General features: G+C 37.7%; 1 protein-coding gene across 5 annotated transcripts in view; it reads left to right on the forward strand.

The window, feature by feature from the left end:
* The window catches only part of ATF1 (activating transcription factor 1), a 53,716-nt gene that overhangs the window by 22,565 nt on the left and 3,773 nt on the right, over positions 1-27,378 (forward strand). For 3 of the 5 annotated variants that reach the window (XR_003791083.1, XM_029205101.1, XM_029205102.1), the window contains exons 3-7: positions 9,726-9,845; positions 12,119-12,219; positions 21,657-21,787; positions 24,573-24,755; positions 24,841-25,000. Coding sequence is in view for 4 of the 5 variants with exons in the window: in XM_029205101.1 (XP_029060934.1) it covers positions 9,726-9,845; positions 12,119-12,219; positions 21,657-21,787; positions 24,573-24,755; positions 24,841-25,000 (695 nt within the window). In the remaining variant the exon portion in view is untranslated. Of the gene's footprint in view, positions 1-9,725; positions 9,846-12,118; positions 12,220-21,656; positions 21,788-24,572; positions 24,756-24,840; positions 25,001-27,378 lie in introns of those variants that run through there. The other 2 variants (XM_029205103.1, XM_029205104.1) reach the window with 2 other exon arrangements.

The raw sequence follows: 27,378 nt of genomic DNA on the forward strand, positions 1-27,378 counted from the left end.
TTTGTTTTGTTGTGTTTGTTTCAGGTATAATTAACATACAACATTGTATTAATTTCATGTGTACAATATAATTTAATATTTGTGTACATTGGGAAATGATCACCACAGTAAGTCCAGTTAACATCCCTCACCACACATAGTTAGAAATACTTTTCTCCTTCTGATGAGGAGTTTTAAAAGATACTCTGAGCAAGTTTCAAATAGGCAGTACAGTAATTGTTTTTATAAGTGGAAGTTTGTGCTTTTTGCTCACCCCCTGCCTTTGGCAGACACCAGTCTCTCTGTGATGTTGTTGTTTATACCACATATAAATGAGATCATGTGGTGTTTGTCTTTCTGTGTCTGACTTATTTCACTTAGCATAATGCCCTCAAGATCATCCATGTTGTCACAGATGGCAAGATTTTATTCTTTTTTATGGCTGAATAGTATTCCATTGTAGTCTTCTAGACTTTTAACAGAGCTTTGATCCATATACAGTTGACATAATTACTCATACATATAAATTTAGACATACCATCTTATTTTTTACTTTTTGATCCACGTGTTCCATGTTTCTTTTTCTCTCCTTTCTTGTCTTCTTTTGAGTTATTTCTTCTCATTCCATCCTGCCATCACTTGTATCAATTTGGACTGTACATAAACCCAGCTACTACTTTTAGTGATTTTTCTAATTATAGCATGCCTACTTAGTAAAGTCCAAAGTTAATACCTTTCCTCTCAAACATTCCAGTAACTTTAAAACATTTATTTCCCATTTATCCTCTAACTTGTCACTGTTGTTAGGATTTAATTTTATCTTTTTCTCTTTTAATCCCGTAAAACATCATAATTCTTTTATGTATTCATCATTATTTGTTTTTTTCCCACGTACTTATCATTTCTTTGCTCCTCATTCCTTCTTACATGTCTCAGCTTCCATTTGAGATTACTTTTCTTTACTTTAAGTATTTGCTTTAGAAAAACCTTAGCACTACAGGCATTTTGGGCTGGATAATTCTTTGTTGTGGTGGACTGTACATTGTTGGATATTTAGCAGCACCCCTGGCCTCTTCCCACTAGATGTCAGTACCAACCACCCCACCCCATTATGACAACCCGAAATGTCCCCAGGTGTTGCCAGATGTCCCTGGGGGGCAAAAATCATTCCTGGTTGAGAACCACTGCTTTGGAATTTACTTTGATGTAGGTCTGCTGCTCTATTTTTATTTGTTGAAAATACCTATTTCATTTTCATTTTTAAAAGGTATTTTCACTGGGCATAGAATTCTAAGTTATATTTTAGCACATTCAAAATATTCTGCTGGCTTCTGTCTTCCATCGTTGCTTTTGAGAAGTAAGCTTAAAACAGGACTGTTGCTATTTTAAATATAATCTGTTTTTTTTCTTTTGGGTGCTTTTATAGTCTTCTTTTTACCTTTCGTTGTTTTGTAGGTTCCACTGTGTTGTGTTTAGGTGTAGACTTTTCTTTTTTCTTTTTTCTTTTTTTGGCTGTGTGGGGGCTGCTCTTTGTTGCAGTGGCTTCTCTTGTTGTGGAGCACGGGCTCTAGGCATGTGGGTTTCAGTAGTTATGGCACTCGGGCTCAGTAGTTGTGGCGCACAGGCTCTGTAGTTGTGGTGCACGGGCTTAATTGCTCTGCAGCATGTGGGATCTTCCTGGACCAGGGATCGAACCCGTGTCTCCTGCATTGGCAGGTGGATTCTTAACCACTGCGCCACCAGGGAAGTCCCAAGGTGTAGAATTCTTTTTATTTATTCCACATGGGAGTTACTAGGATTCTTGAATGTATGGATTGGTGTCTGTCGTGAGTTTTATAACACTTTCAGGCATTATCTCTTCACATTTTGCCTGTATCCTACTCTTTGTTCTTCTCACTCTATTCTCTGTATCTCTTAACCTGTCATATATTTTCCATCTGTTTGTCTCTCTGTATTGCAGTTCAGATAATTTCTTCTTACCTGTCATCCAGCTCACTAAGTTTCCCTTTAGCTTTGTTTGGTATATCTGAACAATGACTTTTTTTGGGGGTGGGGGGCTGTGTTGGGTCTTCGTTGCTGCACATGGGCTTTCTCTAGTTGTGGCGAGTGGGGGCTGCTCTTCGTTGCGGTGCATGGGCTTCTCATTGCAGTGGCTTCTCTTGTTGCGGAGCATGGGCTCTAGGCACATGGGCTTTGGTAGTTGTGGCTCACGGGCTCTAGAGCACAGGCTCAGTAGTTGGGGCGCACGGTCTTAGTTGCTCCGCGGCATGTGGGATCTTCCCAGACCAGGGCTCGAACCCATGTCCCCTGCATTGGCAGGCGGATTCTTAACCACTGCGCCACCAGGGAAGCCCTGAACAATGATTTTTAAAATTTCAAGTATTATATCTTTATTTTTAGAAAATCTGGTTCTTTTTCAAATCGACCGTAGTTTTCTATTTACTGAAGACATTTTCAAGCTTGTCTTGAAACATAATCTGCTGTTTCTTTAAACATAGTAAACATAATGTCTGATAATGTCAATATCTAAAAATCACTTGGGTCTGCTTGTGCTGTCTGCTGTTTTTGCATCTTGCTCCTGGTGCCTTGTGGTTATTTTTTATTCTTTACTGTCCATTAATCTTGACAAACTGGGGGAATTTTTTGTGGCCAAGGATGAGTGTGCCTTTCTCTAGAAAGAATTTACTATTGCCAGGTGCCTGGGGAACCGCCTTCAGGGTTTGAGGCTCTTTTTGTCTTTTTGTACCACCTAGGTGATGTTAATTGGGCTCTGAGTCTGCTGGAGAGCTAGTTACATCTTCTTCAGCCCTTCCCTCCTCCATACCTAGACAACTTTCCTTTTGTTACCTTACCCTGATGATGTGGCCCTTTGAAAGTCCCAGCTTAATAGGAGGTCCCCTATCTTTACCTAGAGAAAAATCTGGCCTCTTATTCCCCCCTCTCCTTTGAGAGCAGTTCAAATCTACCTTGATAGGTGATTTTGTTTACTCTTTTATTTGTTCTCACTGTACTTCAGATTTTGGCTTGGTGATTTAGAATCTATAGAGTCTTTAGAATATAAGAAGCAGAGGACAGAGAAGTGTGAAGAAATATGAAGCATCTAAAATTTTACCCTGTTTTTAAGTTAAAAAATATATTTAGTAACAGCATTGTTTTCATTATATTTATTTTTATAGTTACCATATACTTACAGCAAGTGATACTAGTTTCTATTTATCATAGTGAAATAAGGTTTTCTTTTTCTTTTTTTTTTTTAATGCAGTACGCGGGCCTCTCACTGTTGTGGCCTCTCCCGTTGCGGAGCACAGGCTCCGGATGCACAGGCTCAAGGGCCATGGCTCACGGGCCTAGCCACTCCGTGGCATGTGGGATCTTCCCGGACCGGGGCACGAACCCACGTCCCCTGCATCAGCAGGAAGACTCTCAACCGCTGTGCCACCAGGGAAGCCCTAAGGTTTTCTTTTTAAGTACTTTGAGTTTACAAAAGCAGATATATACTTTAAAGAAAAATAAGAAGTAAATAATAGTATAGGAGATACACTTTCCTGAAAGCATGCTGTTGAGTATGAATTCTTTACTTTGGTCAGTTTACCATGTATAAATCCTCTCTGTCCAAGGATCATTTGAATCTTTTGAGACCTAGGAAGTAGTGACATTTTGGGGCAAGTACAGCGTAGGCTTAACTATGGGGCGAAAAAATTAAAACCACAAAATTACAGTTAAATTATCTTTACATTAATAAACTAAAAGATGTACAGCTCTGGTTCATTTTATTTTTCATTTGTATTTTGAAATAACGGCTCCACTCCATTAATAACTGTGCAGGATACCCTGGGCTTAAGGGTTTGCCATAGTTGATACTGAAGTAAGTAAAAAATCATTCCAAATGTCAAAACAGTCTGTTTTTCCTTTTTCCTTGAAATGAAAAGGCAAAACAAATAAACTTGTTGTGTGGGAAGCAAATTGAGAACATACAGAGTGTGAGAGGTTTTAAAAGTCAGTGGTACCAGGAGGGATAAGATGTCTTGGAAAGAGCACTGGGCTCTGGAGCGACACAGGACCAGCCATTATTGTGTTCAGTATTGTATTTTTCAAAATACTTAATACAGAAAATTTCAAACATATTCAGAAGAAGAGATTATTAGGTTAAGCCATCATGGTTCCCGTCACCCTGTTTCAGCACGGCTCCTTGTCCCCCCTAACCCACCACCAACTGGATTATATTGAAGCAAATTCTAGGTATCATTTCAGCCTTCAATATTTCAGTATGTATCTCTAAAATATAAGAACTCCTTTAAAGAACATAACTACAATACCATTAACACACCTAAAAAAATTATTCCTTAATATTATCAAATGACCATTCAGTGTTTAAATTTTCTAAATTGTTATTTATTGTATGTGTGTACACAATTTTTTTAACACCCCTTTTGTTTTTAACTTATTATTTAATTTTCACTGTAACTCTGAAAAAGATATTATTAGTTTTTTTACAAAGGAGGAAACTGAGGTCCTGGGAAGTTAAGTAATTTGTTTAGCATCACAGAGCAGCAAATGATTTCCTTAAGCTAAAAATCAGCCCAAGCCTGTCTGACTCCAAAATCTGTATGCCTTTCTGGATTTAGAAGACTTTGGATTCAAACTCTGTTAAATAGAGGTTTCTTTTCCCATGCCACTCTACTAACTCCCCACCCTCCCTCACCCAAGTGTTTGTGGTCCAGGGATCCCCTAATTAGGGAGCTAAGGAGAATGCTAATTTTTGCCCAGTCACTTGAATAAGAGTGAGCTCAGCTACCCTGTGGAGTGAGAGGCAATCAGGGGGCCTTAGTCCTACAGCTCCCAATTTAATCAGAGCAGCTCCAAAAAAAATCCTTTTCTACTTCTTCTAACATCTCCTAAGAGGGGTTCTGAGGGTGGTGCTATAGTGTACTAGCACATTCTACAGCTCTAAGATCTCAGACTGCACTGTTCGGTATGGCAGCCACAAGTGGATATTTCAATTTTAATTTGAATTACTTACAGTTAAACAAAATTAAAAATCAGTCTTTCAGTCATACTAGCCACATTTCAAATGCTTGATACTGACTACTGTATTGGATAGTGCAGATTTAGAACATTTCTATCATTGCAGAAGGCTCAGACAGCGCTGAAAAGTAACAGGTGGAGGCAATCATCTGTGTTTCAACTGCAGATTAAAATTGGGGGGTGGGGAACAGCAGGTCCCTCTTTCCCTTCTTTGAGAAAGATCTCAGGGTTTAGATGATCACATTTGAGAGTGGCAGTGGGAAGACACCAGGCTTTGGGACCCTGAGTGATGAGCATTTTGTGAGGTTAGAACAGTGATAATAAGGGGAAGTGATGACTGCTAGCTAAAACAAAATCTGGTGCTGTTTTTCCTTTTCTGCCTGCCAGATCCTCAGTCTGCACAAAATCACAAGGCAAGGATTGCCAGAAACTCTGGAGGAATGATTGCTTTTATCCTTTTAGAAATGTAAATTAACCCCCTCACAAGCTCTCCTCATTATTTGAGTGAGTGGCTTTAGTTAGGGTCTGAAAAGTAAGGGGACCTCTGAGTGTAATGATGACTCTAGAGTTGGACTCTTCAGATTCATGAATTCTGTTTATTTTTACTCATTAATTTCTGTGTCCCCATATTGGGATACTGTCAGTGAGAAACAGAGCCAGACACCTGTTAAAGGCAGCAAGATAGATTTCATTCAGACTAGTGCAGTAGGGAAGAGAGACTCCAGCATAAATTGAGCTCAACTCTGCTGAAACAAAAGGTGGGTCCCTTTTAAAATGCTGGAGTGTGCTAAAGGAAAAGTACTGAAGATGTTAGGTGGAGAGGTTGGTCACTGTGATTCAGCCATTTGTGTCCACTTGCTAATTGGTGCTTATCAAATTTAGGCTCCCATCCTCCAACAGAGACTGGTAGACAAAGGCCCTATCCTTCTTGATAACTGCATTGCGAAGGGATGACTCCCAGGTCCTTGAGAAAGACATTTCTGGGTTGTACAAGATTTGTTTATCTCAAGGGTCAGAGATTGACAACTGCAAGTTTTCTAAAGTAAGTGCTCTAAGAAAAGTGAGGTCAAAGGCCTATAGTCAGGTTTTGGCTGGAACAAACAGTTAATTATTTTGGCAGCATTGAGCTTTCTCTAGGAGGCATTTTAAGGAGGCTGGGTCATCCTAGGGACTCAGCCTTGAACTGATAGAAGCTGTGGTAGAGTTTGGTCATGTCTCTTAGTGTGTGTGAGGGAGGTTGAATGGAGTTGTTTGTGCTGAAAGTCTGCAGGTTTCAGTACCTGGATAAAGGTTGGTTTGTTTTGTTATTTGTTTTGTTTTGTTTTTTTAAATTGAAGTATAGTTGATTTACAGTGTTGTTAATTACTGCTGTACAGCCAAGTGATTCAGTTATACATATATATATATATATATATATATACACATTTTTTATATATTCTTTTCCATTATGGTTTGGTATAGGCTATTGAATATAGTTCTTTGTGCTGTACTGTATACCTTGTTGTATATCCATTCTATATATAGAAAAGCTTATATCTGCTAACCACAACCTCCCATTCCATCCCTCCCCCAGCCCCTCCCCTTGGCAGCCACCAGTCTGTTCTGTTTGCGATTCTGTTTGTTTCATAGGTTCATTTGTGTCGTATATCCACATGTAAGCGACATCATATGGTATTTGTCTTTTTCTGATTTACTTCACTTAGTATGATAATCTATTTGCATCCATGTTGCTCCAAGTGGCATTATTTTGTTCTTTTTTATGGCTAAGTAGTATACCATTGTCTATATGTACCACATCTCTTTACCATTCATCTGTCAATGGACACTTAGGTTCTTTGCATGTCTTGGCTATTGTGAATAGTGCTGCTACGAACATAGGGGTGCATGTATCTTTTTGAATTAAAGTTTTGTCTGGATATATGCCCAGGAGTGGGATTGCAGAACCATATGCTAATTCTGTTTTTTAGTTTTGAGGAACCTCCATATTGTTTTCCACAGTGGCTGCACCAACTTACATTCCCATCAACAGTGTAGGAGGGTTCCCTTTTCTCCACACCCTTTCCAGCATTTGTTATTTGTAGACTTTTAAATGATGGCCATTCTGACTGGTGTGAGCTGCTACCTCATTTTTTGGCCACACCATGTGGCATGTGGGATCTTAGTTCCCCAACCAGGGATCAAACCCGTGTCCCCTGCAGTGGAAGCACAGAGTCCTAACCACTGGGCAGCCAGGGAATTCCCCTTCATTGTAATTTTGATTTGCATGTCTCTCTTACCGATGTTGAGCATCTTTTCATGTGTCTATTGGCCATCTGTGTTTCTTCTTTGGAGAAATGTGTATTTAGGTCTTCTGCCCATTTTCAATTAGGTTGTTTGCTTTTTTGTTGTTCAGTTGTATGAGCTGTTTGTATATTCTGGAAAGTAAACCTTTGTCAGTCACATCATTTGCAAATATTTTCTCCCATTCCTTAGGTTATCTTTTCGTTTTGCTTATGGTTTCCTTTGCTGTGCAAAAGCTTGTAAGTTTGATTAGGTCCCATTTGTTTATTTTTGTTTTTATTTTTATTGCCTTGGGAGACTGACCTAAGAAAACATTGGTACAGTTTATATCAGAGAATGTTTTGCCTATGTTCTCATGGAGTTTTACCGTGTCATGTGTTATGTTTAAGTCTTTAAGCCATTTTGAGTTTATTTTTGTGTATGGTGAGAGGGGGTGTGTTCTAACTTCATTGATTTATATGTGGCTGTCCAGCCTTCCTAGCACTACTTGCTGAAGAGACTGTCTTTCCCATTGTATATTCTTGCCTCCTTTGTCAAAGATTTTTCTTTTTAATACTTATTTATTTATTTGGCTGCACCAGGTTTTTTTTTTTTTAATTAATTAATTTATTTATGGCTGCGTTGGGTCGTCATTGCTGCGTGCAGGCTTCGTCTAGTTGCAGCGAGCGGGGGCTACTCTTTGTTGAGGTGCATGGGCTTCTCATTGTGGTGGCTTCTCTTGTTGCAGAGCACAGGCTCTAGGCGCATGGGCTTCAGTAGTTGTGGCGCACGGGCTTAGTTGCTCCACGGCATGTGGGATCTTCCCGGACCAGGGCTCAAACCCATGTCCTCTGCATTGGCAAGGGGATTCTTAACCACTGCGCCACCAGGGAAGTCCTGCGCCAGGTCTTAGTTGCAGGGGATCTTTCTTGCCACATGCAGGATCTTTAGTTGCCGTATGTGGTATCTAGTTCCCTGACCAGGGATCGAACCCAGGCCTCCTGCATTGGGAGCCTGGAGTCTTAACCACTGGACCACCAGGGAAGTCCCTTTTGTCAAATATTAATTGACCATAGGTGTGTGGGTTTATTTCTGGGCTCTCTATTCTGTTCCATTGATCCATATGGCTGACTTTGTGCCAGTACCACACTCTTGATTACTGTAGCTTTGTAGTACTGTCTGAAGCCTGGGAGGGTTATGCCTCCTGCTTTGTTCTTTTTCTTCAGGATTGCTTTGGCAATTCTGGGTCTTTTATGGTTCCATATGAATTTTAGGATTATTTGTTCTAGTTCTGTGAAAAATGTCATGGGTAATTTGATAGGGGTCGCATTAGATTGCTTTCGGTCGTATGGCCATTTTAACAAATTAATTCTTCCAATCCAGGAGCATGGGATATCTTTCCATTTCTTTGAATCATCTTCAGTTTCCTTTATTAATGTTTTATAGTTCTCAGAGTATAAGTCTTTCACCTCCTTGGTCAGGTTTATTCCTAAGTATTTTATTTTGGGGAGGTGTGATTTTAAAAGGTACTGTTTTTTTACATTTCCTTTCTGATATTTGGATAAAGTTTTATATACATATTTCCCTGACCTGGGCATTTGGGAGATAATGAGACTGGAATTTAATCCAGTCTTGGGAAAGGGTAAAGAACCTTCAATGAAACGGAATAAGGCATTGTTCTGGGGGCCTGATGCAAACACAGAAAAGAGTCATAAAGGTGATTTTCAGGACTTGAGAAGCAGCCTTGGATTTTATTTTGTGATTTAAGCCCAAGATGGATGGTATGAACCAGGATAGTCTAGAGGAAGGTGAGAGATCTGAAAATATCTGGGAAAGCTTCTTGGAATAGGTAGAACCTGAGCTGAGTCTTGAAGGATGACGGGTGGGCTTTTCTTGGTTTAGCATTTTATTGTGGTATTTCCATGAAACCCCATCTACTTTCCACAGAAATAAAATATTTCAAGTAAATAATTGAATCATGAAATTATAATTTATTTTTCTTTGAAGATACTGCCCAAAGTTGGTATTTCTCTCACTTTTTGATTCTTGATTTCTTAATTGTTTTTTAACCAGATATCTTCAGAATGACATGTTCTGAAGAGCCACCATGTTTTTACACAATCAGTTCCTCTGCCCCAAATACCTTCCAACCCTGTCCCCCAAGCACACCTTCAGGGAATTGTATATCTTTCAAGACCTAGCTGAAGTAGCACCCTTTCTTTGCTCCCACAGTACAGTGCTGTCTACTTCTCTGCTTATATTATAGCTCTTATTGTTTGTTTAGTTTGTACTCTCAACCCCCTAATGCAGTCTCCTGCCCACAGAAGATACCTAATATGTGATTAGTAGATGTGGTTAAATATAATAAGCTCTGAAATGTATTTTCCAGTATTAAGAACTCAGCTTTCTTACGTGCACAGGTATAATTATATTATGTTAATTGAATTTTTATTTGTTCTTAGATGTCATTAAGAGGATCTGCGCCAGTGACAATTGTACCTCTTCCTGGAGAGCAAGTACAGGTTCAGGGGGTCATCCAGACAGCTCAGTCTTCTGTAATTCACCCACCACACGTGCAAACGGTACAGAAATTCAAAGACTTAGTGGTTGAGAGAGGGGACTTTTGAACCCTGAGTTTCTGGACACACTGAAGTTGCTATAGTTATAATATTGTAAAACAAGATAATAAAGTTGTCTTAGAAATTAGATTTTAGAACTTCTAGCTTCATGTATATACTACCCGGTAAAAATATAAGGCAATTTTGGGAAGAAGTTATTGCTTAGAATTTAAGGAAATGAAAGATTTTCTGAAGGGAAAGCACCTTTTTATCCTAGTGGTATCCTTCATGAAAAAGAGAATTCTGAAGAAAGGGTGATGATGTGAGCATTTTAGCAAACTAAGAAAGTACCTACCTTATGCCCTATGGTGATCAAATAAAAGAAGTTCTCTCATAGTGAAGTTCTTATTTACATCTATCTACCTTCATATTTACACCTGATAACAGTAGGGAGGAAAAGGCCATCCTGGGTTCCTTTTCTTTTTACTCTTTCTCCCCATTTTATCTTCTGGCTCCTGTGAGTCTCAGAATGCCTTTGGTTATCTCTCATTTTTAGAAGCAGCTATCCTGGAAGAAAAGCTGTATAACTCATTTTTTCCTCTTGAATGTATACAGTGTCTGGCAGTGTTGTCAGCTCTAGAGCTGCATCTTTATGTGTTTTTTGTTTTTGTCTTTGTTTTTGTTTTTTTTTCCAATATGAAAGGTGACTGCTGCATGGATTTTTGAGTTTTTATATGAAGATTTTACTCTTATTAGTGCTGTTATTAAAGAGAAATACTTGATCTTAGTTATAAGGAATCTCTTAGTTTTAGAAATGATTTTCTTACTTGAGTTGAGTTCAGTGGGAGGCTTTGGAGTAAATTTAGGGACAGACAGGGAAAACAGCTAATATTTAGATTAGAAATGGCGTATCTGTGGTGCATGAGGAAATATAGAAGTGACAGATCTTCCTTAATTATTACTTTATTATTTGTTACTGCGATTATTTCTTAATTATTACAGATTGTGATCTTTCTTTCCTATCTAAAGACAAAGATTTAAGATACAAAAAAGTAGAAGTACACTAGAACTTGTTTTTGAAGGAGACTATAGAATGTAAAACAAGCTTCTCTGGAAATTTAAGATCTAAGTCTAAATAGTTTAGGGGAAGGCCTTCTGTAGAGAGTAAGTAATGTAGAGAATTTATGGCTGTTCTAGAAGCCTGTTTTGTTTATTTTTTTTAATGAAGATGAAGTCAGGTGTCACAATGCAACTTCAGAAAAATGCTGAGAAATTTAATACATTTTAAAAATTGAAAATAACTCGTTTCCTCAATTGTAAGATATTATAACTTAAAACTTGCATATGGTTATTGTAGTAACTAGTTTTAATAGGTTTATTATTAATAAGAGTTAACATTTACTGTGTGCTTGCGCTGTGCCGTGCACTAAGTGCTTTACATGTATTAACTCATTCAACTGTGAAGTGAGATACAGCTAATTATTACAGATATTTAAGTTGCATGTGTTTGTACCTGCCCTTGCCAGTGACCTCCACTTTGCCAAATCTAATGCTTGTTCTCAGTCCTTGTTTTACTTCACCTGCTAGCAGAATTTGACATGGTTGATTATTCTTTTTTCCTCGATACACTGTTTTCGCTAGTTTTCCAAGGACACCTTGCTCATTTAGTTATTCCTCATGGTGGCTTGTTCTTGGTCTCATTTGCTGGTTCCTCCCGTTCTTCCCAACCTCTTACTGCTAGAGTGTCCCTGGGTTTTGTCCTATGTTTATCCCCTTATTGAGCTCACTGAGTCTTGTGGCTTTAAGGAGTATCTAAAGAGCTGTGACTTCCAATATATGTCTCGCCCAGACCCCTTCCCTGACTCACAGGCTTGTATATTCAGCAGTCTCCTCAATTTCATTATCTAATAATTAGATGTTGGTTGGATATCTGATAACATTTCAAAGTTAGCATGTCCAAAATCCAAGTCAGACAGCATTAATGATAAAAGAAAACCTCTGAATAATGTGCATCAGTATAGAGACTGATCTTTACAACTCTAGTGAAGTAGTATTGCTTTATTTGGGGGATAGACTTTCTTCTTAGTTCTAAGCCTGCTGTGTTGTATGTTCCTTTAGTTTGGGCTCCTGAAATAAACTTTCTCTTTTCCTTTTATTTCTTTCTTTTAGACCTTAGATTTAATGACAAAGGAATTTGGGTGGCAGAAGACAGATCATTTTTTCTGAAAGTAAAAATTAAATTTAATTCTTTTTCTACCTGCTTTGTTCATCATAGTAAAACCAGTTCTGTTTTTCAGGTATCATCTTTATCAGAAAGTGAAGAGTCTCAGGACTCATCTGACAGCATAGGCTCCTCACAGAAAACCCACGGGATCCTAGCACGGCGCCCATCTTACAGGTGAGTACTCGTGTCAAACCCTGCATGTGTTATATTACCATATGAGTTGGAATGGTGCTGGCAAAGCAAATTATATCAAGAAGGAGCATGTGTTTGTATAGGAAGGGAAGTGTTAAGAGAGGGCAAGGTTTTGAAGGGCCCAAGTTGCTGTGCTGAAGAGGAATTTAGACTCATCTTCTGGCAAAGTATTAGATATCCATATTTACTAACTTTAATAGTAATATGAAAGAATTAAACTACTTCGTGTTCCCTTTCTTAGCTTCCTAGCTCTGAGCCTTTGTCTTTCCCTTGTGTGTGTGTCCCTTTGCTGAAACACATTCTTCTACATTCTGCACATACTTTAGGCCTCATTTCCTCCTGGAAACCTTCTCTGTTTACTTTTTCTTCAGCCTCCCAAGACCAGGTTAGGTCTTTCTTCTGTGGCATCTTTTTACTAACCCCTATTATAGTACTTATCTCATGCTACTGGAATTCCAGTTTATTTATGGGCATGGCCAGTGCATTATTATTTTTTGTCACCTCAGGGCCTAGCAGAATGACCAGATGAGAGTAGATGCTTAATAATTACTTGTTGAATGAACAGAAGCTGAAGTAGTACAACTAACTGACAGAAAGCTTTTGAAATAATCTGGGTGTTTTCATATAGGTAGTGTGGTATCTTTGGCATGGCTGGATCTGAGACACTTCTGTGGTAGAACTGACCAAACCTGATGACTAGATGGTAGGAGGAAAGGGAGACAGAAAAGGATGAAATGCTCTTTTGAAACACATAGACAAATGCAGTAAGGTTTTCGATGTTATGAGAGAACTTTTTATAGGGTGTATTCATTCCTGCCTGACGGAAGAAATAGGAAAGACTTCATAAAAGATGTAATTTAGGGCTTCCCTGGTGGCACAGTGGTTGAGAGTCTGCCTGCCGATGCAGGGGACACGGGTTCGTGCCCCGGTCTGGGAAGATCCCACACGCCGCAGAGCGGCTGGGCCCGTGAGCCATGGCTGCTGAGCCTGCACGTCCAGAGCCTGTGCTCCGCAGCGGGAGAGGCCACAACAGTGAGAGGCCCGCGTACCGCAAAAAAAAAAAAAAAAAAGATGTAATTTAGTTCATCATCAATCTGATAAATTCTGAGAGCTAGGAGCAGGGAGGGGTTTTGTAAGGCAGGAAGAGAGCTTCTTAGGCTGAGGGAACAGTGTGTAATGAAAGGTAGATTGTATGATATCAAAGAGGTTGGCCTGTTCTGGGAATTGGCAATTTTAAGGTACAAGGAGGAAGGGGTGGTTTAGCAAGAAAAGGTAAACAGGAGCCACATTACTTAGAACCTTGGTACCATGTTAAGGAATTGGGACTCTACTGAATACACAAAAAAAATTTTGTCTGTGAATTTTTTGGGGGGGGGGGGTGAAAAATAAGCCTACTAAAATGAGTTCAATTTGAAACTATAAAAAAATAATCCAGGGACTTACCTGGCTGTCCAGTGGTTAAGACTCCGTGCTTCCACTGCAGGGAGCATGGGTTTGATCCCTGGTCAGGGAACTAAGATCCCACATACCACGCGGTGTGGCCAAAAAAAAAGTAATCCATTATGAATTTCTCAGCCTTCGAAAGCAAGGTTCCAACCATGTAAGTTAATCTAAACCTACATCTAGATATATCTTATGAAGCAAAACTGGAGGGCACCAAAGATAAAAATAAGATCTTAAAAGCTTCCACAGAGAAAAGACAAATTACCTAGAAAGGAGTGACCATTAGGCTGACAACAGATTTTTGAGTGGTAATATTAGAAGACAATGGACTAAAATCTTTAAATGCCAAGAGAAAGTAACAGTTGGCCTGGAATTATATACCCACCTGAACAATCACTCATAAATAATGGTGAAGTTAAAATCATTTCAAACTGATTTAAGAAATTACTAAAGGGTACATGTCAGGAAGAAGAAAATGAAACCAAACAAAAGGAACGTGAATATAAGAAAGAATGGTGAACCAAGACATTCATTTAAGTTACCATTGACTTTTTAGAATAATACTAATAATGATTGATTAATTTGGGTAGTTTAAAAACAAATGGAAAGAAATATATCAGGCAGAAATATATAAGACAGGAATGGTCTACTGGAGTCTTACATCGACTACCTTTAGACTTACCTTAGACTGTTAGAGGTAACTGGCAAAAGAATACAGATAAAAAGTTTAATTTCCAAATAGTGGGGCTCTTTTGGCACAAAACAGTTATTTAGCTCCTAGATAAATACTTGTTAATGAATTGTGCATTTATAGGAAATAACAGAAACGTCTTATCAGCCTACCCTAATAAACATAAAACCATATACATACAAATACACGAGCTGAAACTAGAATGGGAAGCAGAAGCAAGCATGAAGACCAAGGTACACCCATTACTTTAGGTCTACTGCAGGAAGGGACTACGAACCTGAGATTTTTGTGTTAAGCTGAGATCCCTACAGCAGGCTAGAGCGCCTGAAACAAAGTTTCCCCAAGTTAAGCTTTCCGAATTACCAAAGATAGGATCAACCAAATATGAATTTACAGTCACAAATCATCAAACATACAAAGAAATAAACCATTGTAAGTGAGAATCAGCAGAAACAATATACAATGAACTCAATAAATGCAGAAAAGTATTTGATAAAATTCAGCACCCACTCAAATTTTTAGCAAATAAGGAATAAAAATGGACTTTCCTAGCATATACAGACTTTGAGAACTGAACTATACATAGGACAGATCATAGCTCAAGTTCCAAACATGGTACACACATGGACCAAATCTGAATAGCACTGCATAGTCTTTGAAAACTAAATTGATGGAACCTCGACCCACAGAAGGCTGGTCAGAACTTGCAACTTGGACACAACCAGGCTGATAGCCTGCTAAAACAAGAATATCAAGAATTCTCCATAGGATTTAAACAGGAGTCTAATATAATATTGAAAATGTCTAACATTACATGGCATACAAAGAACTTGGAAGAATCTTAACTTGTAAGGGAAAAGATTATAAGCAAATGCCATCTCCTACATGACCCAGATGTTGGAATTATATGACAAAAACTTTAAAAGAGCTATTACTGAAATGTTCTAACTAACTAACAAGTAAGGGTGAATTCTCTTGAAAGAAATGGAAAGATAGGAACCCTTAGCAAAATACAGAAGCTATAAAGAGAACAAAATAGAAATTTAAGAGCTGAATACACTAACAGAAACAAAACCTCACTGGACGGATTCAATAAGAGAACAGAGATAAAGAGTTAGTCAACTTCAAAGATAGTTCAATGGAGATTATCCAATCTGAAGAATAGAGATTGGAAAAAGTAACTAGTTCTCAGGGACTTGTGAGACAATATCCAAAGATCTAAACTGTGTCATTTGAGTTATAGAACAGAAAAATGTTGCAGAAAAAATACTTGTAGAAATAATAGCTGAAATATTCCCAAATTCGGTGAAACCTACAAATTGAAAAAGCTTAGCAAATCTTAAAATAGATAAAATGCAAAGAAATCCCTGCCCAGACATGTATCATAATCAAACTGCTGAAAAATACATAAATATTGTGAGCAGCCAGAGAAAAATGACACTACTTATAAGGGCATGATGTGAATGATTATAGATTTCTCATCAAAAACTGTGCAAGCTAGAAGAAATGAAATAGCATTTTTAAAGTGCTAAAGAAAACTGTTAATCCAGAATTCTCTATCTAGTGAAAATAATCCTCAGAAATGGAGGTGAACTAAGTATTCTCAGATAAAGGAAAACTAAGAGAAATCATTGACAGCAGACTTGCTCTAAAATAACTGCTAAGAAAGTTAAGACCAAAAGAAACTTGGAAGGTTAGGAATGAGTAAAGGCAACAGCAAGATCTGGGCAAATATAATGGACTACTCTCCTATTAAATTCTTTAAAATATGTTTGATGGTTGAAAAAAATGACACTGTCTGATGGGGTTTTCAGTGTAGGCAGTTTTAATATGTAAGACAACTATAACATTAATGGGGGAGGATAAAGAGATTTAATATGGTGGTAAAGTTTCTAAGGTTCACTTGAAGGGATAAAATAGTGACTATAAGTAGACTAGGCATCTATACTGTAACACCTAGAACAGCTACTAAAGAAACTGTACAAATTTAGTCAAATACACAATAGATATATTAGAGTTTTGAAAAATCTTAACCCAAAAGAATGCAGAATTTTTTTAAAAGATAGCAAATAATAAAATGGTTGATCAACCAATATCAGTAGTTATATTAAGACAGCATGACGTAAACTCACTAAAAGACAGAGATTATAAATAGACACAAAAATCCTCAAGAAAATATTAGTAAACCAAGTACAACAACATATAGACGGTATTATACACCATAATTAAGATTTATCCGAGTGCAAAATTGGTTTAACATTTGAAAATCAATTAATGTAATACATCGTATTTATAGAATAAAAACAAAAAACTTATAGTCATCTGAACAGACACACAAAAAAGCATTTGATGAAATCCAGTACCCTTTAATGATAAAAATTCTCATCAAACAAATAGATGGGAGTTTCCTCAGCCTGATAAAGCGCATCTACAAAAGCCCAGAGCTAACATCATATTTAATGGTGGAAGACTGAATGTTTTCCCCCCTAAGATCAGGCACAAGACAAGGCTGTGGATGTCTGCTCTCACTATTTCTGCTTAACATTTTACTCAGGAAATCAGGTAAGAAAATGAAATGAAAGGCATATTGGAAAGGAAGAAATAAAAGTTTGCAGACGACAATGATCTCATATATAGAAAATCCCAAAGGATCCACTAAAATAGAACTAATAAATAAGTTCAGCAGGGTTGTGGGATACAAAATCAATTGGTTTTCTATACACTAGCAATAAACAATCCAAAAATAAAATTAAGAAAACAGTCCTATTTAAAATAACATAAAATGTATAAAATACTTTAATACTTGAAATTAAATTTATAAATTCAAATTATATAAAACAGAAGTATAATGCTTGTGTATTGAAAACTACAAAACCTTGTTGAGAGACATTTTTTAAAAATCTAAACAAAAAGACATCACATGTTTATCAGTTGGAAGACTAAATGTTGTTAAGACAAATAACCCAGTTAAACAATGAAGAAAAGATTTGAATAAACATTTCTCCAAAGAAGATATACAAATGGTCAATAAGTATGTGAAAAACTGATCAACATCATTTGTCATTAGGTTAATGCAAATCAAAATAATGAGATATGACTTCAAACCTAGTAGGATGCCTAAAAAACAAAAACAAACAAAAAACCCATAACAAGTGTTGGTAAGGGGGGCAGTGGCTGTGGAAACAATCTGGCAGTTCTTCAAAATACTGAACATACATACCTTATAAGCCATTACTACTATTGCTATATAAATTGGCTATATTAATATCATACAAAATAAGACTTAAGGGCTTCCCTGGTGGCGCAGTGGTTGAGAGTCCGCCTGCCGATGCAGGAGACACAGGTTCGTGCTCCGGTCCGGGAAGATCCCACATGCCGCGAAGCGGCTAGGCCGGTGAGCCATGGCCGCTGGGCCTGCGCGTCCGGAGCCTGTGCTCCACAACGGGAGAGGCCACAACAGTGAGAAGCGCGCGTACTGAAAAAAAAAAAACAAAAGCAAACAAAATAAGACTTAAGAGCAAAGAAGATTATCAGAGATAAAGAGGGAGTCAGTTCACCAAGAAGACATAACAATCCTAAATAGGTACGCATCTAACAACAGAGCTTCATAATACATGTATCAAAAACTTACAGAACTGGAAAGCAAAATAAATCCACCGTTATAGCTGAAAATTTGAGTACACCTACCTCAGTATCCGACAGAACTTGTAGCCAGAAATTCAGCAAGATTATAGAACAACTGAACAATACAATCAACCAGTCGGATCTAACTGACATTTTTAGAACACTTCATCCACGTGCACAAAGAACATTCACCAAGAAACACCACATCCTGGATCATAACAAACCTTAACAAATTTAGAAGAATTGAAATTGTGCAAAGTTCTTTTATATTTGAATTAGACTAGAAGCCAGTAAAAGAAAGATAACAGGAAAATCTCCAAACATACAGAAATTAACGCACTTAGAAATAATCCATGGACCAAACAGAAAATCTTAAGGGCAATTAGAAAGCACTGTGAACTTAATGAAAAGTGAAAATATCAAAATCTGGAGCTGCAACCAGTGGGAAATAATTAGAGGAAAATTTACCTTATTAAATAAAAACTTATAAAAGAAGGAAAGTCTCAAATCAACAAGTTTACACTTTAAGAAACTAGGGGAAAAACAAAATAAGGTCAAAGCAAGCAGGAGAAATGAAATAATAGAGATTAAGCGCAGAAATCAGGGAATTCCCTGGTGGTCCAGTGGTTAGGACTCTGCACTTCCATTGCCAGGGGCCCGGGTTTGATCCCTGGCCGGGGAACTAAGATCCTGCAAGATGCATGGCACGGCCAGGGGAGAAAAATAGAGCAGAAGTCAATGAACTTGAAAAGAGAAAACTAATAGAGATAATATAACTGAAAGGTGGTTCTTTGGGGGAAAAAGAATTAGTAAAATTGATAATCCGGTAGCAAGATGGGGGGAATGGTGAATATAAAGGGGAGAGTGGTCAGAGATGAGGTTGGGGAGGTCACAGGGACAAGTTATGGCCTTGTAGACTGTGTCATTTATTCTGATAGGGAGCCACTGCAGATGAGTGACTTGATCTGACTGACATTTTAAAAAGATGACTGGTTGTTGATGATTGGTGTGGAGAATGGAATGTAGCAAGGGAAGGGTAGACTAAAGGAGGAACTGTTAGAGGCTACTACTGTTCAGTCAAGAGGGCGGTGGCATGGACTGGGGTGTAGCAGTGGAGGTGATGAGGGTGGGTAAGATTCTGGATGTATTTTCAAGATAGAGACAATGGGATTTGTTTATGAATTGGATAAAGGTTGTGAGAAAGAGAGAATGACTCCAAAATTTTTGAAAAACAGTCGATATTTACTGACGTGGGTAAGACTGCAGGCGGTGGAAGGATATGTATTAAGTTTGAGGTGCCTATTGAGTGGAAGTATTCAATACACAATTGGATATAGGAGTTTCGAGTTAAGGAGAGAAGTTGAGGAAATATCATTTGAGGGGTCATCAGTATACACAAGGTATTCAAGCCTATGGGACAGATGAGCTCATTAGAAAGAATATAGATAAAGAGAAGTCCAAAAGACTAAGGTTCTCCAAGAATGAGGCAGGAGGATGAGGAAGAATGCAAAACAGTGGCAAATAATATCTCAAAATATAGTAAAAAATAAAGTAATATATATGGGAATGGTAAACAACAATTTAGATAATGGTACTCTTTGAGGGGGGAGAAGAGCAGGGAAAGGAATTGGTAGTGACATTTTGGTGTATCCGTAAGTTAATTCCTATTAAAAATGAGATATCTAAAGCAAACATGGCAAAATACCATCTAATGGTTCTTGGTACATGGTACATTGGTGTTTTATTTTCTGTACTTCTCTTTATGCTCAAAATGTTTCATAACTTAAAATTGAAAAAGAAATGGCCACAGCATTCCACAGTCTCATGCGAGGCTGGCTGCTTAAGACCATGCAGGCAGCTTGTTAAATGGATTCTGGAGCTCTGTCCACTCAATCATTAGGGTTACCAGTTGGGAATCTGAATTCAGTAAACCTCTCCAGCTGATTCTGGTACATAAGCAGGTTTAGGAACCACTGTGACAATTCTACAGATGGCTAACACAGAATCCTATAGGACTGCCACCTCTCCTGCTCTCTGTGTGGGACTTCTGTTAGTACAGTCTACACTTGCAGGTCTTTTTGGGAAGACTGTCCAGAGTAAAGAGACCAAGCTGGAGAAGGATCTTCAATGTGTGGTAAGAGAACAGCTGAAGGATCTAAAATTATTTGGCCTCCAATAAAGAAGACCTGTAGCAGTTGTCAAATATTGCAAAGAATGACATGGATATATTGGGTCGGCCAAAAAGTTCATTCGGGTTTTCGGGTTTTCCTGTGAGATGTTATGAAAAACCCGAATGAACTTTTTGGCCAACCCAATTAGGGTAAAGCTTAACTTTCTCTAGCTTCATTGGGTGGAATTAGCTTTGAGTCTAAATAAGGATGAGCTCTAACCATCCAAAAATTGAATAGTTTGCTTTTTGGAAGTTGTAGATGAATTATTCCTGGAAGTAGAGGCTGTTAGCAATGCTAGAGAATTCCTCCACTGGCTGGAGGTTAGCATAGATAACAGAAAGATCCCTTTTAATGCTGAGGGTTTTTTTTTTTTTCCTTTGTGATTCTTTTTTATTATTGTTTCCACACAAGTAGTTCAGGTTTTCTGATTTTTCTACAATAAACACAGAATTCTTGAGTAAACATTTTTTTCCTTTTCTTTTTTTCCCCAGAAACAAAATTATGCTCCCTCCATCCCCAGCTGTGTTTTGGAAGACCTTTCTTCTCAGCAAGGCATCTTTTTCCATCCCCTTATTCTTGCCATGAGTCCCTTTTTTTTTTAACCAAGTCTGAGGGATGCCTGTGGAATCAAATGTACTTCTTGTTAAAATAAGCAATTTTATTTATCACTGATAACTCTGCATTTTTATAGTAGTATTTTTTTTGTACTTTCCATCAAAGTTAGGAAAACTGGGGTTTTCCCCCCAGTTATACATACATATATACCTTCTTTTTCATATTCTTTTCCTTTATGGTCTATCACAGGATATTGAATATAGTTCCCTGTGCTATACAGTAGGACCTTGTTGTTTATCCATTCCATATATACCAGTTTGCATCTGCTAACCCCAAACTCCCAATCCATCCCTCTCCCACCTCACTCCCCCTTGACAACCACCAGTCTTTATAGTAGTATTTTTTTTTTTTTTAATTTTTTGGCCACACCACGTGGCATGCAGGATCTTAGTTCCCCAACCAGGGATCGAACTGTGCCCTCTGTAGTGGAAGCACGGATTGTTCCACTGGAACTACTGGACCACCAGGGAAGTCCAAAATTTAATCTTTTTAATAAAGGTCACTGACACTATTTAGAAAATGAATAGTACTTTGTTAATTAATGAAATACCTCACAATGGAGCCATCTCTCCTGTAGGGGAAGGAGACATTTTATACCTCTACAAGGGCCTTGTATATTGAAAGGCACTCTGTCTGGGTATTTGCTCAGTGTCTCTTTTCATGTCGTCATAAACTAAAATATAACCAGCCTGCTAATAAACAAAGTCTAGTTTGTGCTAAAACACAGTATGTGCTAAACAAAGGATTCCTTGACATAAGAGTTTAGGTGTCTACCAGATTACTGTATTTTTAACCTGAGATTTAAAAGGTTTAGTAATTTCTTTGTAAAGCTGTCCTCATCACCAACAGTAATAATAGAGCTCTATTTTTCACAGAAAAATTTTGAAAGACCTATCTTCTGAAGATACACGGGGCAGAAAAGGAGACGGAGAAAATCCTGGAGTTTCTACTGTCACTTCTATGTCTGTTCCAACTCCCATCTATCAGACTAGCACCGGACAGTACAGTACGTATAGGAATAAATTTCCCACCCGATAGACACACAAAAACTAACCTTTCTGTTTGAAGAAGTGGTGTGTAAACTGTCATACTTTAATAGTGATGATTATTAAAGGATAACATTTTGAGCCAGAAATAATGCAAAGTTCTTTTTCAGTATTATCTCATTTATTCCTTACAACAACTTTGTTGTGAGGTGGGCAGTTATCAATTTATGAGGGAACTGAGGCTTAGAGTCAGATAATATCCCTGAAGTCATACAGCTTGTAAGTGATACACGGCTTGTAAATGATAATACTTACTTTAGGGTATAAGTCTGTGAGTTTTGACAAATGCATGGAGCTGTCTAAGCACCACCACAATCAAGACACTCCATCACCCCAAGAAATTCACTTGTGCTGTGTCCGTTTGTAGATAATCTCTCCCTCCTCTCCTAACCCCTGTTCTTCAAGTTTTATTGGTGTCCCATCTGACCACCTGTCACCATCTCCAGTCATCCTCTCCACCACCTCAGTCTACTCTCTCATCTGAATTACTGCAGTATCCGATTGGTCATCTTGCTTCCATTCTTGCTCTAATACTTTTCCATATCTCAGCCAAAGCAATTTATTTAAAATGTCAGATCACACCATTCTTGCTCAGAATCTTCCAGTGACTTTAGAATAGGTCCCACAAAGCATTACATTCAGGATCTGGCTTTGCCTGCCACTCTGATCTCATCTCCTACCACTTGATGCCATTCTGGCCACACAGACTTTCTTGCTGTTCCTTAACACATGAAGCTTGTTTCTACCTCAGGATCTTTGGAGGTGTCATCCCTACTACCTGCGCGTTCTTCACCAGATCCTCACATGCCTTACATCCTCACTTTTTATAATTACGTATAAATGCCATAAAATATAGTAGCTTAATTATAGAATGTATATAATTATAGATTAGCTTATTTATGATCTGTTCTCAAGGAATGTAAGTTCACAACTGTAACCCTGGCATACAGGGCCTGGCGCATGTAGGCTTTCATTAAAATGTGTTATGATTTTAAGAATATATGTAGAATATTTCTGTGAGGACACATAAGAAACTGGGAATAGCGGTTGCAAGGAAGGAAACTTAGGAGCAGAGAGCAGAGGCAATTGGGAGGTTCACTTTTCATTTTAAACAAAACTGAATTTTTTTTTTTAATCATATACATGTATTGCTATTTCCAAAAAAATTTTTTAAGGCAGCATATTAGCAAGTTAAAAGTTATGATATATTAAATGGTTTATTATTCTAAACCCATTAAAAATTAGAATTATGAAAACTACAAAGAAACTTGGGCTAATATTTCATATGTTACAACTGAAGTAAGTACAGTACAAGTCATATTTAGGGCAGCATGATCCAGTAGAACTTGACGATGCAAATGTTCTGTATTTGCATTGTCTAGTACAGTAGCTGCTAAACTATGTGAATACTGAGCACGTGACGTGTGGCTGGTGAGACTGAGGAACTGCATTTTTAATTTTAGTTAATTTAAATAGCCACGCATGGCTCATGGCTACTGTATTGAACAGTACAGTTGAGTTCTTCAAAGAAGTAAATTCAACCAGGTAAATACACATGTTAAGCAAGTACAGGAAGATAGGTTGCAAAAACGAAAATATTCTGTATTAACATATATATTTAACATCAAAAGATGTGTATCTATAATGTGTGTAAATAAACCTATTTTGATATTTATATATCAATCTGTGTGAGCATAGGAAAAGATTAGGAAGGTTGTGCACCAAAATAATGTTTACCTCAGGAGGGGGGTGGGGAGTGGACAGTGGAATAAATAGGGATAATGGGACTTTTTATATACATATTTATATATGTATGTAATGTGTGTTGCAGGGAAGGAGATTGAAAGTAATTCCTAGTATAAGTTTAAAAGAAATCTCTGAATCTAAAAAATATATATATATTTTTTTGCGGTACACGGGCCTCTCACTGCTGTGGCCTCTCCCGTTGCGGAGCACAGGCTCCGGACGCGCAGGCTCAGCGGCCATGGCTCACGGGCCCAGCCGCTCCGCGGCATGTGGGATCTTCCCGGATCGGGGCACGAACCCGTGTCCCCTGCATTGGCAGGCGGACTCTCAACCACTGCGCCACCAGGGAAGCCCCTAAAAAATTTTAATGTCTTTACTTCTAAAGTCATTTTATAAATTAAAGTATATGGGAATATTTGTTGTGTGGTAGTAGGGAAAGGATAAGGGTAATCAGAAACAGTGGTCACCACTAGAGAGTGGAGCTAAGAAATAGTATGAGGATTTACTTTTTCTTTATGTAACCTTTTATCCTTTTTGAATTTTCTTCCATAGGCACACTTACCTATTCAAAAATATTTTAAAATACAATCTTTTTAATGCTTTTAAATAAAAATTACAAACTATGTTAATATTGCCTACTACTTATTTTTCCTTTAAAAGTTTGTCATCGGTGGTAGCCTCTTCTAATGGCCCAAAATTGCTGTGACAACATTAACAATTAGCATAGAATGCTCTATAGAGCCCCAAATGGGTTCTGACCAATCAGTTATTGTACAGTCTGAGACTAAATTTAAGATTAGTGCATCTGAAATACAAAATTTTCTGAAGAAATGCCGTTTTATTTGTTTTACATATAGCTCACCCAAAGTAGTCAACAGTTATCAAGTGGAATTGCATTTAAACCTGTTTTAATAAATAGCAAATTTTTTTTTTTGCCAATCCTTTGTCATTAGTGTGTTGTACAGCCTTATATTAGCTATGTTCTCTCTTTGGTTTAAGTTGCCATTGCCCCAAATGGAGCCTTACAGCTGGCCAGTCCAGGCACAGATGGAGTACAGGGGCTTCAGACATTAACCATGACAAATTCAGGCAGTACTCAACAAGGTACAACAATTCTCCAGTATGCACAGACCTCTGATGGACAGCAAATACTTGTGCCCAGCAACCAGGTGGTTGTACAAAGTAAGTTTGCTTAACTATCTATGGAAAGCATCACAAAGTACTTTCAAAGACACTTATAAATTAACTCATTCTTTTGACCACACAGCTGCATCAGGAGATATGCAGACATATCAGATCCGTACCACACCTTCAGCTACTTCGCTACCACAAACCGTGGTGATGACATCTCCCGTAACCCTTACATCTCAGACAACTAAGACAGATGACCCCCAACTGAAAAGAGAAATAAGGTTGATGAAAAATAGGTAGGTAGTAAAATTATACTATCAGAATGGGTAATGTTTTTATAAATCTCAAAATATAACCAGATATTAACTGAGATTGTATATTAGAAACAAGGAGAGGGGATTATATCAACATTATTTTAAGAGTTTTAGATTATGTCTAATGGATCAGTGAGTCCCTTTGCATAGTTTCTTTATTTAATATATGACCTAGAGTTCTTCCATTTTTATTGTGTCCTTTGAATAGCACTGTTAAGCAAAACTTTTCAAACAATATATTTTGTTCTTATTCAGATGACAAAGTTAAGTGAAAATAATAATTTGCTGCTTGCTGTTGACCAGAGTAAGAATAGGCAAGAATTAGTAGGATTCTGCATAATACCTAATATATTTCTGGATACAGAATTGCTCTTAAAAATGAATTTTGATCATGAAATATAGTAGTCATTTAACCCCCAGAAACATTTGTTTGTTTTGAATGTATTTTAAACATTGCTATATGCACTACATATACATCAGGCATTAAAAATCACTAGTTCTTTGAGAAAAAGAATATGATGGGTAGCCTTCTGCAGTGTGTTCAAGGGAAAAGAAAAGACACCAGTAAACTATATTAGAAACAAAAAAGGGTAAATAGCCACAGATACAACAAATTTTTAAAATTATAATAAGGTTCTATTTTCAGGTCCTCTCCAGTAAGTTAGAAAATTAGAATAAAGGATAATTTTCTAGAGCAATAAAAATTACCATAAAAGGACCAGATGGATACATTTCATTACTTCAAGATAAAATGTTTCTTTACTAAAAACAAGAGGAAGCATCACTGTAAATGACTTGGTAACAAGGCAGGGACCATCTGTTGTTTTGGAGGTTCCAACAAATACAAGTAAATGAAGTAAGTTATGTAAATTATTAGAAAAGAATTGTATCTTGTTGCTGATGATATGATTGTGTACCTAGGAAACCCAAAAGGCTTGTTAAAAATTACTAGAGTGTGACTTCTCTTTCTGACAATGTAACCTCAGCTACATAATAAAAGCTTGATGAAATATAAAAACCATCCTTTTAAATGACTGGATGAGCATGCAGAAAGTAAGAGAAATCTATTGAGGTTAGATATGCGAACCAGAAGCCCAGGACCATGATGTTAAATAAGCACTTAAGCAGCCCCTGTATATCCTAGGGATAAATTCAGATCTTTGTAATTGGTATAGCTTTGGTATGCAGAGGGGACTCAGGACAGAGCCTGGGGCCTCTGCAGGCTGGAGAACTGGATCACAGATTATTTTTCACGAGGTCAAGACCCAAGAAGTACTACATCCATAAGCTGAGAATTGTAATTTAAAACGTTAGTGCCCCCAATTGGAGAAAGCAACTTCAACACAGGGTCTAATGAATTCCCATACATTGAGTTCTAACAAATATAAGTTGAAAAATCAGACTACCCAAGGAATTAGGCCTCCATTATATGTGCCAACCCCTTAGGCAACTGTCACAAAAAATTATTTCCATTTTTTTGAGATGAGGAAACTGAGGCCTAGAGAAGTTGTTACTTGACCAAGGTTACACTGCTTAGTAACTGATAGAGGTAGGGTTTAAATTCATGGGTCCAAGTTTTAGAGTCCAAAGTCTTAGGGAATCCCACACTGCCTTTCAGGAGCAAGAGTCAGCAGAAAGAGCAGACGACAGAATAAGTTTTGTGAAGTCTTAGTAATCTAGTGGAGAGAGGGAAAGAAGTATGTCTTTTGTATTTTAAAAAAAGGATGTCATTGTAAATCATCAAAGCTCAAGAGACTATAAAAATGATAAAAATTGGAGAGGAAAAATAAAACTATTATTATTAGCAAAGATATATTCATCTGCTTAGAATATCCAGGAAGATCTATCTGCAAACTATATGAAATTGAAAAAGAACCAGTTCTTTTCAACATTTGTACCAGAAGCCCTTGCCAGTTTAGTAAAACAGGAAAAGGGAGGGGAAATTACAAGGATTTAAATGAAAAAAATAGAGAAACTATTACTATCTTTTATACGATTGCTTGATTTAAAAAAAAAACCAAATGGACTTAGAGAAAAATTATTGTAAGTAATGAGTTTACTAGATACAAAATCAGTTTTCAAAAATCAACTGTAGGGCTTCCCTGGTGGTGCAGTGGTTGAGAGTCTGCCTGCCGATGCAGGGGACGCGGGTTCATGCCCCGGTCTGGGAAGATCCCACATGCTGCGGAGCGGCTGGGCCCGTGAGCCATGGCTGCTGAGCCTGCGCGTCCGGAGCCTGTGCTCCGCGGCAGGAGAGGCCACAACAGTGAGAGGCCCGCATACCGCAAAAAAAAAAAAATCAACTGTATTTCTTCACATCATCAATAAAGAGTTTGGTAAATAATTATTTAAAAGATATC

Source organism: Monodon monoceros, unplaced genomic scaffold (assembly GCF_005190385.1).
Source record: "Monodon monoceros isolate NGI ecotype Baffin Bay Population unplaced genomic scaffold, NGI_Narwhal_1 Super_Scaffold_6, whole genome shotgun sequence".
NCBI classification, from domain to species: Eukaryota; Metazoa; Chordata; class Mammalia; order Artiodactyla; family Monodontidae; genus Monodon; species Monodon monoceros.